This window comes from Agelaius phoeniceus, chromosome 1 (assembly GCF_051311805.1).
Source record: "Agelaius phoeniceus isolate bAgePho1 chromosome 1, bAgePho1.hap1, whole genome shotgun sequence".
In the NCBI taxonomy this organism is placed as follows: Eukaryota; Metazoa; Chordata; class Aves; order Passeriformes; family Icteridae; genus Agelaius; species Agelaius phoeniceus.
In genome coordinates, this window is record NC_135265.1 from 64,036,154 (window position 1) to 64,054,220 (window position 18,067).

General features: G+C 37.3%; 1 protein-coding gene across 3 annotated transcripts in view; it reads left to right on the top strand.

Annotated features, from left to right (window-relative positions):
- KIF13A (kinesin family member 13A) overlaps positions 1-18,067 on the top strand; it is a 105,994-nt gene that overhangs the window by 56,647 nt on the left and 31,280 nt on the right. For all 3 annotated transcript variants that reach the window (XM_077180335.1, XM_077180328.1, XM_077180331.1), the window contains exons 8-16: positions 573-707; positions 1,220-1,332; positions 6,312-6,423; positions 6,827-7,039; positions 8,625-8,735; positions 9,935-10,069; positions 11,240-11,370; positions 13,115-13,201; positions 13,311-13,477. In XM_077180335.1, coding sequence (XP_077036450.1) covers positions 573-707; positions 1,220-1,332; positions 6,312-6,423; positions 6,827-7,039; positions 8,625-8,735; positions 9,935-10,069; positions 11,240-11,370; positions 13,115-13,201; positions 13,311-13,477 — 1,204 coding nt within the window. The remainder of the gene's footprint in view (positions 1-572; positions 708-1,219; positions 1,333-6,311; positions 6,424-6,826; positions 7,040-8,624; positions 8,736-9,934; positions 10,070-11,239; positions 11,371-13,114; positions 13,202-13,310; positions 13,478-18,067) is intronic.

Consider the following 18,067-nt stretch of genomic DNA (forward strand, 5'->3'; position numbering starts at 1 on the left):
GCACACCTCCTTTGTGCAAATTCTAGTACGTGCTGTTCATGCTTAGGTTTTGGCTGATGACTTCTGAAATGGTTTTGGAAGACTCAGTAAGCACATATATCAGGCTCTGCATAGTCATCTTTGTCTTGCACATGTGGGAAGGTACAGGTTGAAGTGAGGTAATGTTTTGAGCCAATTAAGTGAAGATAGCATTAATTCAGGTCAGTAAAGAGATGCCCTGTGTTCACTTGTGTAGGTGGATCTGTGCTGGCCTGATTCCTGGCACTAAACAATATGATTTGTAATGTGGATGTCACCAGCATAGTTCAGCAGAGGATAAGGAAAAGGTGAATTGACTGTAGTTGCTGGGCTTTAAGTGCAGCACTTAAAACAGAGATATGATTTAACATTGTTCTGTGGATTTATATGCCTCTGTAGCAATACATCTCAAAATGTGCAAAGAATTTTCTCATTATTTCTACCTTCCTTTCTTCCTCTCTCCCACACACCCTTCCATCTAGATGGGGATTTTGTTTAGCAAGCACGATACTTTGCTTTTATCCTAGCATCCCTTTTTACTCTTTTTGCTCTAGGATATTGAGTCACTGATGTCAGAGGGAAACAAATCTCGAACCGTTGCTGCAACCAACATGAATGAAGAAAGCAGCCGCTCTCATGCCGTGTTCAATATTATAGTGACTCAGACACTCTATGACCTGCAGTCTGGTGTATGTATTTCTGTTGATTAATTTATGAAGTTGAGGTGGATTCTTCTTCCTTTCTCATACACATAAATCATCTGATTAACTGTGTTTTGACTTTTGATACCATGGAGTCCAGTAATCAAGACTGAGAGAACCCTGGAAGAGCGAGGAAGCACACCACATAAAACAAACAGTTGGATCACTTTTTAAGATTATGTTGACACCATGAAACTTTCTTAGGTCTTAACTGTTGCTGGAGTTAATGTATTTTAATGGCCTACTCTGCCATAAGGTGATTGATGTTACCACATGGCTAGTTCTGGTTCCTTGGTGCTTCAGGCCTTTACTTGAAAATATATGGGTGACTTTCAAAGATCTGTAAGACTTCTGACAATTCCTTCTTCTCTCATGTCTCAAATGTGATACTTTACCCACATTATTATGAAGACCAGTGTTTCATGGTGCCAGTGTCAAGCATGTTGGTACTTTATGCCAGTGTTTCTTAGCTGTTGTTCTCCCATGTCCCATCTCTGCAGAATTCTGGAGAGAAGGTCAGCAAGATCAGCCTGGTGGATTTGGCTGGGAGCGAGAGAGTGTCCAAAACAGGAGCTGCAGGAGAGCGCCTGAAGGAAGGCAGCAACATAAACAAGTAAGGCATTGGCATACACAGGCTGTGAGCCCTGATCTTGAAGAAATCACTGTTGGTTCCCTGGCCTCCTCTTGGTATGCTTGCCACAAGTCAGCTCAAATGAGCTTCATCAGAAGCAGTTCAATATGGCTCTTTCAGCTGCTCTGTGCTGAGCAGCATGTGTTTCCTGACATTGGCATAGGGATCCTGATTCATACTTGACTCAGATCAGATGAAGGCTATATGAATTTTATCTGGAAAAAGTGACAGCAGTGCTCTTTAATTAAGCATATACCTTTTGTGATTCATTTATACACCCTGTCCCCAGGCTCATGTGTTTGCCTCATCATCTGCTTAAGGAAGAGTGCAAAGTTGCAGAGTTGAATGGCTTTGTTCCAACATGAATTAAATTATGTAAGGGTATAATGCACAGTTTGAGAAAATCGGATCAGAATGAAGCTGTGTTGGTTTAGCATTGCCTTGGGCATTTGTGCTCAAGCAATGACAAGTTTCAAAGCACTTTTTTTAGCCATAATTACTGTGTTACTGTCCAAAAGCAAGAATGTAGCACACTATTACTGCTGTCTTAAATATACTAATTTTTTTGGAAAAAAAGAGTGTAACTGTTACATTAAAAGCTACTGCTTTTTCAATTTATTTCGAAATGTTACAAAATGTTTTGTATTTTATGTTAACAATGACAGCACAATGTGTGTATGAGCAGCATGCATACTTAACAATGATTCAAATTTACCTCTTGGACATTTTTTTCTCTTTCTAGCTTAGTTTCTGATCTGCTTTGTGTCTAATGCATCATATTGGTAGCCACGTTGGCATAGTTCTTATGAAACAAAATGATGTGGCTGTCTTTGCCTAATGGCAGATGCTGTAACCTTACCCCACAGGTTCCTAGTTAAATTCAGATCAGTTTTACTAGAAACTGTATTTGTATTTTGCATAAACAAAGGTGAAATTAAATGTTTTTCTAATTTTTGAGAAAGAATTCAAATGGCCCCTCTCCCAACAGTAATTAACAAAGTGCAAATATAACTATGGATACAGAAAGACTTCAATTTTTTTTTTTCCTTTTAGGATCTTTATTCAGTGTTAAACTTGTATGGTATCAATGCAATAGGAGAGGGTGTTTTTTGCCTATGCTGAACTTCTGACAATACAGAACTTCAGATAAAAGCACCAAACATTTCTGTAAAAGGTATTCTAAAAGGAAAACTGGACGGCTCTACATTTTCCATTCAATTAAATTCTTATATGATATAAATCTGTAATACTTAGTCCATTTATTTAACATTCTCTATTTGAAATCTCTTTTGGAACTCATAGGCAAAAGAGAATTCTTAGTGCTTGGTGTCTTCTGTTGGAGTTTTGCTGTTGGAGCTTTAATGAAGTCTGACTTTTTAAAGCCTAAAAATAGATGTACATGTTTAGTCAGACTAGTTCTTTGGAGGACATTGTGTGCAATCTTCTTTAGGGTACGATGCAACTTATTCATTAGAGAAAGGTAATATTTTTTTTCTGGAGTGATAGGGTATATTTAAACCATATACCTTACTATGTCAGCTCCTTTTCTTATTATATTTCTTTTATAAAAAACCCCAGTAACATATATCAGTGACATGTGTTATGTTTAATGAGATAAAAAATGGAGCTGCTGGCAAGTAAACTTGCTGCTAGTTTTATGGTTTATTGCCTTGAAGAAGAATGTGGAAATAATGTGCCTGTTTATTCAGTGTCTGTACCGTTTGTTTCTGATGAAAACTGGCTAGAGCTGTGGCTAGATGCCACCTTGGTCCCACAACTTTTCCTTTTGAAAACATTATTTCCTTCTTGGGGACAGCATGTTGCAGAGAGGGGGCTGCTCTCCCACTTACTGAAGCAACTGAGAGTTGTGTAATTTTGTGTCAACATCTCCATCAAGTTGTACTAGAGATGACTTGTTTTTTTTTTTTTCCTCAGAGCTGGTACAGAGTTAGTAAAGGAGGTTTTTGGGAGATTTGCCATATCTCATAGGAAAGCTGGATTTGCTTGTTCCTCCCCAGGATATGCTAGTTCCCATACCCAGTACAGAAAAGGAGGTGCTTAACAACTCTTTGTGGTGTAGTCAAAGAACTTCTTGAACACAGTAGTAGGAGGAAGCAGAATAAACAATCTGTCAATTAGTGGCTACAAAAAAAAATACTTTCTGTGAGCAGTCTGCAGTTTTACCTCTGATTAGTAAAATCATAGCTGTTGTCATTTTAACTTTTGAATGCAAAAAAATGATGTAGGTGGGGGCAAGGAATGGATTGGGACAGGTCTGGCTCCAAGCTGATTTGAGGGAGGGTTTTAGTATTCAGAGTTAACTAATAGAAAAGTGGGTTCTGCTCATTGAAGTGTTTGGTTCTAAATTGTACAGAAGTAGCATGAATGGGTGTCACTTAGGGACAGAGTTGTTTCCCTGTCATGAGGAAGTGCCACTTCCTTTTGAATGCTTCTGGCCCAGGCCTGTGGTGTGAGTGTGCAAGCTTCCCACTGCCCACTAGCAAGGACAGCCTGGTGTCTGAGGAACAGGGACAGGGAGATAAGACACTGTGCAGAAATGGCACTTTCCTGTAATCTTGCAGCAAGTCCACTCTGCTTCTTCTGCAGTGACTCAGTCTGCTGTGTGCTGTGGGCTTAGGACTTCTGGCTGATTCATTATGTAAGTACCGTGAGATAGGATCAGAGTAATGACAGATCTCTGAGGCATCATCCAGCAAAAAGCAAAGCAGCTGATGAGTCCTGTAATTATTTTGTTGGGCAGCCATTCCTTTTGCTGCTACTCTTAAAGTCTTTAAACAGCTTTGTATTATGAAATCTCAAGCAAATTACATAAATTATTCTAGTTTGGCTTTTATTGTAAATGTTACTCTTAAAATAAGATCAGTATTTGTAAGGAGCAGTAATATTATCACATTTTTTAATCCCGTGGTAATAAACTATACCTTATAATTTCCTGTTCGTTAAAATGCAGTACCCATAACTCAAACTGGTGTTGCAGCACAGTTGGGAAATAGTTTTCAATCACAGATCTTTTTGAATCTCTGTTCTTCCTACTTCCCTTCTGACTATCCATTTTCCCCCCTCCCTCAGGGTTTGGCTTTGGTTTTCATATTTCCCCTCATTTAAACAAGGAAAGTAGTCTAGGTAGTTTTTTAGTTTTATGCTCCATTGGGAGTGTGCTGGTGGTGCTTTTCAGTTGTGCTGGAGGAGGTTGCTATAGAGCAGCATGGAGCATCCTACTGTTTGCTCCTGCATTTTTAGCATGCTGTCATCTCTCTCTGTGGAGATCAGAGGCTGGAGGCAAGAATTAATTCTTGTTTTTTTCTATCCTCCTCTCAGAAACATTCAGGGGTTATTAGGCTTTTCTTTAGGCCACAAAACTAAACTTAACTTTCTATTTTTGCTATGAAGAATTTTTCAGAGGTGAATCAGAAACTTATCCTACAGGCAAATTTACAAAATAGAGTGCTCTCTTGGGAGTTCAGATTACCTACCTAGCTTTCCTTAAATTTCTTTTGATTTTGCTCCCAGGTCTATGCTGTCTTTATATGCAATATAGGATACCTTTTGTGGCACTTGCAATGATTCTTGTTAACTTACCCTTGGATATCTTCCTTAAAACCCTCTTCTGCGACATTTTTATAATTTTCTAAGTGCTATTTCTAAACCAGTGGCGGTTTCAAGCAGCACTGAGGCTCTGTTATAAATATGTGCAAATGCTGCCTATAAACCAAAATAGTATTGCTTCTTTGAAAAGAAAACACAAGAGAGTGGAGTGGGACAGTACAATTAAAGATTTATTTGACTATCCAATTGCAATGCTGCGGAAGATTTTTCCTTGGTACTTATAGAAAGTAGCTGGTTATTTGAGTAGGAATGTGACAGACCCAGCATTCTCTTGGGCTTCAGCGGTGTCTCCTTTAAAACCCTTTAGGCAGCTGTTTAATGCTCTCAGGCTGCTCAACAAACTCATTATCTTAAACATACTCACCCCAAGAGCCCTGATGTCACTTCAAATTTCCACAGGGTTGTATAAGAATTGCATAATGCAGCGCACATATGCTTTGGGTGGATTGCTGACACAGTTACCCCAGTTGGTAGAAGCTGTACATGTACCAAAATGCATGAGTTGGCTGTTTTCTTCACATTTCTAGAGTGTTGTTTGGGATTCAGCTGTCTGCTAAGCAACTTGGGGGGCTTTTCTCTTTCACAGTTGTGCAGCACCTTTGTAAGTGGGAGCTCATTTGGTCTGTGCCCCCCAGAAGAAGCTGCTGAGGCTCTACCTCAGTTATAACCCAACCCATTTGTCAAGGGACCTCCTAATCTGTCTCTTCTGATCAGCAGCCTTCTATGGCTGGTCACTGCCTCACCAGGCAGATGAGTACTCCTGGGCCAGAGCTGGACTTGTTCTGAGGCTGCCTTCGTATGGCTGGAGAATTGTTTCATTTTAGTTGGCATTTGAGTCAGCATTCTTAAACAGCATTCTCAAACACTGTTCCCAGCACAGGGGTTCTTGCTGTGCTGCCAACGCTGACTTGTAACACTGTCATGAGACTGCGTCCAAATCAGAAAGATTTTTATCCTCTGAGAAAAGGTAGATGTCTAATCAAGGGCAGGGATTTTTCATGTACTGAAGTAGTCTATTTTAGACTTTTCAAACTATTCTAAATATTTCAACATAGTCTCATTCTTTTTGAAATATGATCTTAGTAGCACCTATGATGAAACACTGTTGATACCAGATTTTTTCCTCCAAATATGTAACTTTAAAGAAGTATTCTGCCTTGTTTGGAGCAGGGCAATGGGCTAGCTGATCTCTTGTGGTCATTTCCAACTTAAATTATTCGGTGATTTTTTAAAATTAGATGTGAAGTTCTGCAGAGCAATCCCTATTTTCTGTGTTTTATTTAATTTGCATTTAGAATATGTGTTAAAACTGTTCTGCTGTTTTGCATTTATAGATCACTTTCAACCCTGGGATTGGTTATATCATCACTTGCTGACCAGGCAGCAGGGAAGGGGAAAAATAAGTTTGTGCCTTACAGAGACTCTGTACTCACTTGGCTTCTCAAGGTAATTTATATTTTCTGTTCACCATGTTCACAAGATGTCAGCTTAGTCATTTGTAGGAACATTGTAGTATGCCTCTGTGTGCATTGACTTCTCATCCTTTTTAAAGAAATGAGTGAAGGAGCTCTCATAGCTATGTTATTCCAAGTGAAATGGACAGCTAAGTGTATCTTGTGTTAATTCAAAAAAATCCTACTTGACTATTTTCAGTTGTAATGGAATCAAAGGTGGTAGAGGTAGCTAGAAATGTTTATGGAACACACAGATTAGTTTATATCCTGAGGACATTTCAGTGCCTAAATAGTACTTTCAGTACCTTTATTAAGTCTTTTAAGTCTCTTTGTGAAGACACTGTATAGTCTCAGAACAATTTTTAACTGTTGAACTTTCTGTGGCTGCACTGCAGGACAACTTGGGAGGAAACAGCCAAACTGCTATGATAGCCACAATTAGTCCAGCAGCAGACAACTATGAAGAAACTCTCTCAACTCTGAGATATGCAGACAGAGCCAAAAGGATAGTTAATCATGCTGTGGTGAATGAAGATCCAAATGCTAGGGTCATCAGAGAATTACGTGAAGAAGTTGAAAAACTGAAAGAACAGCTCTCACAAGCTGAGGTAACCTCATACACAGTAAAATGTAAAATGAGTTTCTCAAGGAACTGTCACATTCTGTGTAGAAGACTAGCTTTCTTACAAAACGTGGAAAGGAAGAGTCTTGCACCCATTCTTTTTTCTTTCCTTTTTTAACAAAATAATTCACCTTTTTTTCCTGAAGCCAGCATAATGTATGCTTATCTTGAATAACTTTTAAATGAGGACAACATTGTACTGATGGTGACCCTTTTCAGTTCTTGAGGAACTTAAGGCCAAGCAATAATTGATGCAGCACAGATAAGGACTAGATTACATCTTCACTGTGTAGACCCACTTATTAGCAGAATTTTTTTTTATGCATTGGTGGACTATACATAATGTCAGATGGAAAAGTGTGAAAAGTCATAAAAGTCATAAAGTGATTGGACAACAAAATTCAGGGGGCATTTCTCTCTGACATTTGTGAAAATCTATTAAAAATTGTCAGAAATGGAGCACTAAAAACCATTAACCATTTGCTTCACTGCCTTAAGTAGTTGACACTGTGTGATTGATGATTATCTTAGATTTATACTTCTACTTGAAGAATAAAGTATCCAGGTAGGATAGTTTATTTGGTATCCAGGATATCTGAACAAGTTAGGTACCTAATAGATTTGAAAATACTTTTGATCTTTTCAGGAAGGACATAAAATACTGATGGAAAAGGAGCAGAACTGTGCTTGAGGGTAAATTTGTGTGGTGTTTAAATTTCATCATTATTTAAGGAATAGTGTTATTCATGTGAATACTTCCTTATAGACTGAAGTGGGAAAATCTTCTTTAAGGAAAAGGAGGCATTCACTTTTTTCATAAATAAAAACCTGTTCTAAGCCCTTATTTTAATTCGGAAAACATTATTGTAGCATGTTGGCAGGCTGCAGCTGAACACAATCAGTAGGAAGGTGTCCAAAGTCTTACAAATTATTTTGTTAAGTGTTTTCTCTTCTACCTTCTGTTAAAAAGAGTTATATAGGGTTATAGGCCAGCCTGTTCAATTGTTACTTGGCACTGGACATATTTAAGCCCTTTGCTTTTGTTTCCTGTTGTGAAATGAGAAGCCTGTGTTAGCTCCAGAACATGCCTTCCTTTGAAGGTAATCAACAGGGTCAGTCTGAAAGCTTCAATGCAACTCTAAGAACACTTACAAAACCAGGATGGAATGGAAGGCTAAATGTGAAGAGGAATTTGTGTTTGAAACTACTGTTGGAAGAAAGATGTTGCACTTGAACTTCAGATCACTAGGAATTAAAGTTTTTAAATACTCACATATTTTTATACAGACAGTGAAGTTTGAGTGGCCAGGCCCAGAGATTTTTGTTCCTTCCATTAACTCTGGAGCTATGTCAATCTTCAGCTATTTCAGATCTGGATCCAACAAAGGTGGTTTCTGTCCTCCTCCTTTGCAAGTTTCCTATTTCTTCAACTTCTACCTTGAAAAACCTGGGAACATAGTAACAATCTATACTTGTTGCATTTGATATTATGTTGCTCTATTCAGGTTCTATCAAGCGGATGTTGCAGTGTTAAGAGTAGCTGAGGGTTTTTGCTAATTTCTACCTTTTAGGCCATGAAGGCGCCAGAACTGAAGGAAAAATTGGAAGAATCAGAAAAACTAATAAAAGAGCTGACAGTCACCTGGGAAGAAAAGCTAAGGAAAACAGAAGAAATTGCACAGGTACTTCAGAAATTTTTAGGAGGAAAACCAGATACTCATATAGTACTAGTCAGCTGAACTTCAGGAGCTTTAGAGGACTATGCTGTTTTCCCACCACCTATTTGAAATGTCTCTGAATTTTTGTCTTTTCCCCTTGTTTCTGGTTTTGGAGTAGTTTGGAGTAGGTTTGTTTGTTTGTTGGTGGTTTTTTTTTTTTAAGTCTAGATTTTCTTAGCATAAATCTAGCGGTGTCATGATAGCACTGATAAAAGCCAGTATTTCATTTTAAAATAAAACATCAAAATATGTTTGGGCTGCTCATTTATTTATAAGACCACAGTGAGACCGTGGACATATTTCCCTTGAAGTGACTAAGGAAGTGAAGAATTGCAGAAGGATCAGAATTGTGGGTAGTATTTGTTGCTTTTGCTTTTAGTGATTTCTAACCAGAAAAGGAGAATGTGTACATGGAGTCACAAATTTTTGGTTTTTGTTGTTTTGTTTTGTTTTGTTTTGTTTTCATTTAAAAAACCCCTTCTGGCTTCTATTGTACACTTCCATCATTTGCTTCATCCATAGCTCAAAGAATAAGTGGTGTCGGCTTCTCTTTCTGGTCCTAATATTCCAGAAGTATGTTTTGGTGCAAACACTGTTTAAATAAATTTTAAAAAAAGAAAAAAGGGGCATGGGGAAAACCCAAACCTAACCAGCCAAACAAAAAACCCCAACACTCAAACCGTAACCAAAAAACAAAAAAAGACTCACGTGATCAAATAAGTGCTTTAGCTGAATTAATAATGAAACTGCAAAAGAATAAGCTTCAACTATGGCATGCTACTTTCTAAATCATCTATGACTATGATTATCTTTGAAGTAATTGGAACTGAGTTTCATTTTTTACTAACATAAAGACTCAAAGCCACATTGTATTACTTGTATATAGGTTTAATAAACTCAATAGAGCTGTGCAGCTAAGTCTAATAAATTTAATAGGACTGCTTAATTAAGCTCCACTTTGGGGAGGCAGGTGTTAGAGGATTACATCTAACTTTTTATGGTTGATGTATAAAAATCAATTCTACTGACCTTATGGTATCTGACCAGTGTCTGTTGGTGATATACAGAATGCATACTCAGCATGTGCATCTTCAGCTTCAGTTGCTCTGTGCTTGTCCCTACACATTGCAGCAGGCAAGATTAACCTATTTTTGTTCTTGCAGGAGAGGCAAAGACAACTGGAGAGCATGGGAATCTCCCTTGAGTCTTCAGGTATCAAGGTTGGGGATGACAAGTGTTATCTGGTGAACCTGAATGCAGACCCTGCACTCAATGAGCTTTTAGTTTACTATTTAAAGGTAAGGATGTGAACAGGATATTTACACAGAATGGAAGGACATTCTGTGCTTTGAATCTCTAGCTCTAATTTATTCAGAGGGGATGTAGATTATTTTTGCTGCAGCAAAATAGGATAAGCCTCCTCCTGCTGTTTAGGCTTTTTTTTTCCCTTTGCAGCTCAGCTTCACTGTTTTCCTAATTGATCTCCTGATTGCCAACAGTAGGAGAAATGCTCAGTGTGGGCCAGTGTTGAGATCAATTCTAGCTTTTCCAGGCAGGATGTGCCTGGCCAGGGGTCTTCTGGCCTGAACTTCAAGCAGGAGCTTCATGGTAGATGCTTGTTTTTGTTAGGGAGCTGGGAATTGCTTTAAATATATGGAGAGTTAATAATAAAGAGATGATGATCAGTAGTAATCAGTAAGAATAACATAGTCTTCGATGACAGGAAAACTTATGAGAGAGGGGGTTTTAAAAAGCACTGTTAAAAATTTACAGAAATGTATTTTCCCAGTGTTGTTAGCTTTCATACCATTCTGTTTTGCATTTCCCATGCCAGAGTGAAGAAGTGTCAAGTTCAAACCTAGAAGGTTTGTAGGGAAATGTGAGCTGCTTGTCAATAATATATGAAAGAGTATTTTTTCTGTTTTTATAGCTACTCTTCTGTTTTGCTAGCTGAGGGAGGGCTTGTGTATTTGAACAGCAGCAAATAAAACATAACCTCTCAAACACTAATAAAATAAACAGTGCCAGCAGAACTTAAAATATGACTTGGAATTATGTAGAGCTTAGTATGTTCAGTTGAGTTGCTGTATAGCTGTTTTCACAAAAGCAGAGAACTCTGCACCTTGTTTTACTATCTATGCTGTTCTCCTAATTATGCCTATATGACATGACTGGTTCTCTTCTGGTTTTTGTGTATAATGTATGCATGCAGGCATAGTGTGAGAATACTTTTTAATCAGAATTTGTGTGTCAACTGCTTCATTTTGCTTTAGCTAAAACTGTGTGAAGATGAAGTTCAGGGCAGAACAACAGTTTGTGTGTGACTGTTGCAGTCTTCAGATCTGCTGTGGCACCATTTCTGCTCGACAGACACACAAACTGTGCAGTCTCAGCACTTCAGCTAATATTTTCTTAGTTGTGTCAACAGTGGTAGTTTGCTTGTCTCTTAGTAACAGCTTGTTTTCTAGGATCACACAAGAGTTGGTGCAGATACCTCTCAGGATATTCAGCTCTTTGGTATAGGAATCCAACCAGAACACTGTGAGATTAATATTGCTTTAGATGGAGAAGTTACACTCACACCAAAAGAAAATGCAAGGTAAGGAAGATCAGCAGCACTTTCCATTGAAATGGAAATTTGCTTTTCTTTGACAGATAGTGACTTTCATGCATTTTTATTTTACACAGACAGAAGTATCTTATGTTCTGATCAATGAGTATTTTCAATAGTCGATTAAACAGATACTTAGAGGGAAATTCAGCAATTAAAACTAAGATTTCCCTACACATGTGAACACTCACCCCCCCACTCTGCAGGGGAACAGGCTGTAAGTGGTTTGGCTTAGAATAAGCCATCTAAAGAAGGTATTTGGTAGGAGAGAGGGGCCATTGCTTGTCTGTATCTTGGATAGTAATGAGACCCCTGAGATGCTGCTGGCTGTCCTGGCCTGTGTGATGGGATAGTAGCCTGTGTCTTGATGGCAGAGAATAAATGGTGCCTCATCAGTAGTTCCTGTTGTAAAGTTCAATATTTTGTGAGGAAGAGGTGCTTTAAAGGTCTGAATTATTTTCTAAATCCTTAATTACTGTTTTGTCTTGTTAATGTGCAGTGTAAAGTAACGCTTCACCTTTTGTTTCCACTTCTGTATTTTAATAATTTTTCATTCCAGGGGCACTGTGGCTCCTTGGGTGGAATTGTAAATGTCTTTGTCACTTGATCTTCAATAGCATGTGATAAAACAGTACCTTTGTCCTAGTTAATAGTCATGTGCTTGTCTGAAATTTGACTATCTAAATAATGTACAGATTAGTATCAGAATGAGAAACTGAAGTTTGAGAGACACATAAAAATCTGATTTCTTTCAGTCTTCCTTTAGTGAAATGCATTTGTATTTTTCTTCTGCAGCCTACAGTACAAAATTTCAAACAGATGGGATTCAGGCTTGTGGTGATAAAGTTACTGTACTGGAAATCAGTCATTTTGACTGGCAGGAACAAGGGCACATGTCAGTGGAAAAAAACATATTTTGTTTTACTCATGTCTGATCTGCAATGCTTAAGTAATTGTTCTTAAGATATGAGTATCAACAGAAATTTAGCTACCAGAATTTCATTGAAAAAAGTTATAAAAAGATCTGATTTAAAATGAAATACTTATGTGTTTGTGTTGACTTGTATGAGACTGCTGAAATGAGAATGCTGCATCTGAAAAGCCTTTTTCATCTGAAGCTTTTTCTCCTTTCAAATAAAATACTCTGCTTTGTGACTCACACATGCAAAAGTTCAAGAGCTCAATTTTTCCCATTTTGTGATTGAAACTTAAATATAAAGAAATACACTAGTATACCAGATGTTCACAAAAATAGACCCTTGTTAATAATAGAGACTCTGTTTGTTGAAAGAATAAAACTTGGATCTAAGAATCTTCTCTTATGCGTGAATGCCGAATCTGTTCACAGCATGTTTTACAACTCAGTGTTGACTAAGTTGTATCTTGGAGAGCTCTATCAGTAGGATTTGCATACATTTATGTTTGGATTTTATAAGTTTATAAGAAACAGGCAGTGACCCAGTTTAAGAAACAGGCATTTAAAGAAAGCTTTGCAAACAAAATCAACCCTGTCTGTATGTTTACTGAAGAGTTCCACCAGCCAAAGGCAGAGGGGAAAGGTGCTAATTCTGACAATAGAAATCAGACCACTAACTTTCCCATTGATCCTTTCATAAGAAACTAGCTAGTTTGTTACCATATGAAACAAGTGACTGTCAGTAGTTGGGAGAAACCACAACTCTTCAATCTTTTATTTTCAGGATTTCACTCCAGTTGTATTTTTTTCTTTCAGATCCTGTGTAAATGGTGCACTGGTATGTTCTGCCACTCAGTTATGGCATGGAGATAGAATATTATGGGGAAACAACCATTTTTTTAGGTAATAGTTGATGTTTATATTCCACTCATTTTACATTCAGCCTATTTTTTTTTTCCTTTCGTTATTCTAGATAAATTTTTTTATAAACTGAATTTCCATTTTCACTCAGAATCAATTTACCAAAGAGGAAACGTCGAGATTGGCTGAAAGACCTTGAGAAAGAAACTTCCTTAGGAGAGCATGATCTGGATGCAGCTAGTGAAGCTTCTTCAGAACCAGACTATAACTATGAGTTTGCACAAATGGAAGTTATTATGAAGACACTGAATAGTAATGGTAAGGCAACTGCCAGATAAAAATGTTTTTTTGGATTATCTAACAAATTCAGTCTGGAACTCAATTTCTGGGTAAAACAAGCAATACACTTGTTCCAGGGGCCTTTGGAGGATTTTCAGGATAAGATGTATATAAAAAACTATATATATATATGTACACACACACACATATATAACTATATAGATATGTAAAAAAAAATGTGCACCTAGGTATAAATACACACACAGGATCGTAGTTGGTTTGTGCCCTGACACAATTTTGTCTGTACCTCTACTTACTCACTTTTATAGTGCAGCTGAGTTGTTACCATATGCCTGTCAAATTATCATCCAAGTTTACAAAGTTCTTGTTTTTGTGAGTTACTGTAGAAAAAAGGGGTGCACCATATATGGCTCAGTTAGTTTCATCCTCCTTTTTGTATCAAATGTTACTGACGCCATTTTAACCTTATTAAAAAAACATTGAAATGATGCAAAGCAATAGGCAAATTCCAGCTTGTTTTTCAGCTCTTGATCACTCTTAATATTTCATTTAGTCTTTGTTAGAACAAATTGTGATGCTTTTTTGGAACAACACTATAAGATACAATATAGATAAAATAATGGTAAGGTGTATATAAAACAATATGGCTTTTTCATGATTTCCAGAAGGCAGGTCATAGTTCATGTGATACAATAGAGTATAAAGAAATGCTGAAAAACTTGGTAAACTATGGAATGCTTTGTACAGATGTTTTAAATACACAAAATCAGAGAGGCAGCTACCTTGGGGTTTGGGCCCTGATCAAGAGGACAGAGTAGATGGTGGTTCATTGCTTTCTGTTCTCCTTTCTTCATCTCTTCACAGTATTTCCATGGTTTGCTGTGGTTTGCATGTTTAAATACAGCATTTACTGTTTATTTTGTCTCCTCTTATTGTTTTACTTTGTCTGTTTTGCCATTGAGTAATGAGCATGATGGTTTCATATGTTTGAAGCAGCAATACTTTGCAGGTTTTTTACAGTTTCATTTTTAATGAGATTGCTTGTGTGAGTTACAGAATCAGGTCACTAAAATTGATATGAAATTGCTGTTTGATAACAGAAATATTCTCATTATGATTCACTCGTACCAGGAGAGGAATTTCAGATGAATCTGCCATCCTGGTGGTCTTCAGTGTTGTCATCCCTTGTGAAGATTCTGTTGCCCGTTTTAAGGCCTCAAACCATCTCATATCTGTGCCAAAACTGGGACAAAGGTTTTGAACTCAATTGGCTTGTGCATGAGGCTGCTGGAAAAATCTGAAAGCATTAATTGATGCTTGATCTGCCTGTTACTAACTGGAGATTTGACTGGAGTGTATCAGTCTATAACGAGTCAGTGTTCTTTGAACAAGGGGTCACATTTTTTGGTTTTCATGTGTTGTTATCCAGCTGATTGAAACAATTCTTCACAACATTCCAAGTGTCTTTACATTTTAGTTCAGTAAGCTTTTCTTATTGTGGTCCAGGCCAGTCTGTTTTGGTTAGTTGCTTTCTGTGTCTTGGTCAAGAACAGTTTCAGACCTTGCCATTCCTTAAAGCTCTTTCTTCCCTACTGCAGAGCAAGTGTTTGCAGTCATACATGTCACACTGTTTCAGAAAGGTCATATCCCAATTTCTGCTGCTTCTGCTCACTCCCACATAGGTGTTGCTTAACTAAATTGGAGTAGTTAGTGATAATAGAATGCTGACAAAGCAAATGACACTGAGGATCATAGCTTGCTCTTTTGATTTGAAGTTAGATAAACAGTACCTAGCTGCACTTTCTCAATGCTAAAGTACCTTTTTTCTGACGGGCTTCCAGTTTGTTGTGTAAGAAGTGAAGCAGCTTTCTTACAGTACCATTTATTTATTCTTCCTTAAAATGAAAAATAAATATGGGTAAGGAGAAAGAAATAACTAAATGACTGAAGACTGTTAATTCTATTACACATATTTTCTGGAGAAGTCCTAAGAGGAGAATGAAGAGATATTTAAAAAATTTGATTAGATAATTATTTTATAATCTTTTATAGATACAGCCCAAAAGCAAGAGGGTTTGGTTTTCCTTTGTTTTGGTTTTTGGATTCCTCCCTCCTGCTGGATTTGTTTGAAATTATAATCCTCTTTAAATAAATATCCTGGCTTCTCCAGGGTGCAAACACATTTGTTTTTATGGCATGTAACCAGTACAACAGTGTCACAGACTCCATCCGGCTCCAGAGAACCTCTGAGGAAAATGTGTAACTTTGAAAACTGCTGTAAAGAAAACATCCCAATTCTTTCCTTCCTTCAGCATGTTAACTTTCTTTGTGGGGTTCTGTCAGATCAGCTTTGTACTGCTAATTTGTGATGCTGGTCAAACATAGACTGCATCAAAGAAGTTTACTTTATTCTTGTATACTGTGCAGTGGTTAAGTAAACAATGTGATTAGGTTAGGCAGCTTCTCATTTTAGCAAACAAAACTGTTACAGCTCAGGGAGAGGATTTTCATAAAACTTAGCAAAGCAGCCTGTGTCATAACCCTCTTCTAGCTTGCTTAGAGAAATATACTTGCAAGAAATGTTAGGGAATTTATTCAGCATCAGTGTGACTCGATTAACAGATTCCACATGTGAATTAAGTAACATTGTAGCAAGGTAATAAGCGCTGCTTATCCTGTGAAGAAAATACATCTTTGTGTTCTGTGTTAGTAGTCTATGATTTTGCAGGGGATTAACTGCATATGAATATTCTTTTCAGGGTCATTGAACTCTTGTCACATAAATATGTAAAGGATTGGGACTTGGAACATCTAACGCTGTATGGAATTTGCTGTGTATTTGGCAGGCACTGGGTAGAATCTTCCTTAATTTATTTGACTTTGCATGAGGAATCCAAAATTGTAGAACATGGTGTTTAAATTTAATTTAAACACTGTTGTAGTTCTTTTGAACTGTAAAAAATCTTGACTGTTTATTTCTTCAAATTCTACCTAGATAGTTTATAACTCACTCCATATTTTACTTTTTTCCTGTGACAGCCTTAAGGTTTTCTCAGTAAACTCTTACCAAAGCTAAATTAAGAACTTTTCTAAGACTGTGAATTTACCTTTTGCATTACAAGACAAGCATAATCCACCTTTTTTTCTTTTTTTTTCCCCAAGCAGTACAGGATTATGTTGCAATTGGAAAGTTTTATACTATGTTCTTGCATCTTGTTCCAAATATTTATCACGGTGTAATTTGATCCTATGGTTGTTGTGATCCTGTAAATCTAGGTGGCTGAAAAGTTTACTTTTATTAAAAAAATCTGTTTCTTGAACTCATAGCTGCTCTTTGAGTGGTTTAGGAAAGTCTCATCTTAATGAGTCAGCCTTAGATTAATTTCCTGTCTTTGCAAACACAATAGAGGAATTTTAATTTCTTCCATGTCTCTACTCTATCATCTGCATAATACCTGATTTTCTGAAATATTCTTCTATATAACTAAAATTGGTTTGGGGAATTATGCAGCAAAGGCCATGTATTTTAAGATAGTTCTGGTGTTATCTGGAGGAGTTAGGAGGATCACGATGGTGGAGATGAACATTAATAACTTGGTTTGTAGTCCAGAATTTTAGAATTTGGTTCAGTCAGGGTTTTGGTTTTTTTTGCACTGTTTAAAAGCTAATAATAGCTAACTTCTTTCTGAGAATGTCATGTACTAAAAAGTAATATTTCTAGTTATTTTAAGGCACTTTTGTGCATCACTAGTTTGCTATTTGGTTGCTATTTATACTGACTGATTTTTAACTTTGTGCTTTATAATTACCATTGTGGTGGTATTTGTGATGCCTTTGTGTGAAGCTAGTGATTTCTTCCATGAATAAGGCCAGGGCCACAGAAGCAACTTGTAGAAGTGTTTGCAAAAAGCAAATGGAAGATTTTAGTTTATAACTAAATCACACAGATGTATTTTTTTGGTTTTGTGGGGTTTTTTTGAGTGGCACACCTCTAGTTCCAAAATGGGACAGTGTAATTAAATCTAGGTTTATTTTTCTCCCTCCTTTGCAATAGACTGGCATTCTTAAATTGCAGTAGCTCTTTTTTTTTTTTTTTTTTAGTTTAACAATGAAATGGAAGAGGTATAACAAAGAGTTATTTTAAAGCTGAAGTTCTTTGCATTTGAAAATCCTGGCTCCTGGCATGTCATAGAGCTGCAGTATTGCTTCCTCTAGCAGTCCACCACTCCAACTTTGGGACTCCTCTCCCTCCTCCTGTGGTGTACAGAGTCAGCAATCTGTTGGGTGGTATGCTGTCACTCAGTTGTCTAGATTGGTCCTCTTGCAAACCACTTTTTTTTTTGCTGTATTTGAGCTTCCAGAGATGTGTGCATGAACCAGGTATATAGACTGGTGGTACATAGAGCTTACTCTATTAAATGGCTCTTTCAGAGGCACAGGCTGGCATGGGACCTAACCCTGGGAACAGAGTAATGTTTCATTCATTTGAATGCACTTCAGATTTATCCCTAGCTGATTGACACAAGCAGTTTTTTCAGGATAGAATATCCAAACGGATATTTGTTCTGTGTTGATACCAGGATGAAATGGGGTTTGTAAAGCTAAATG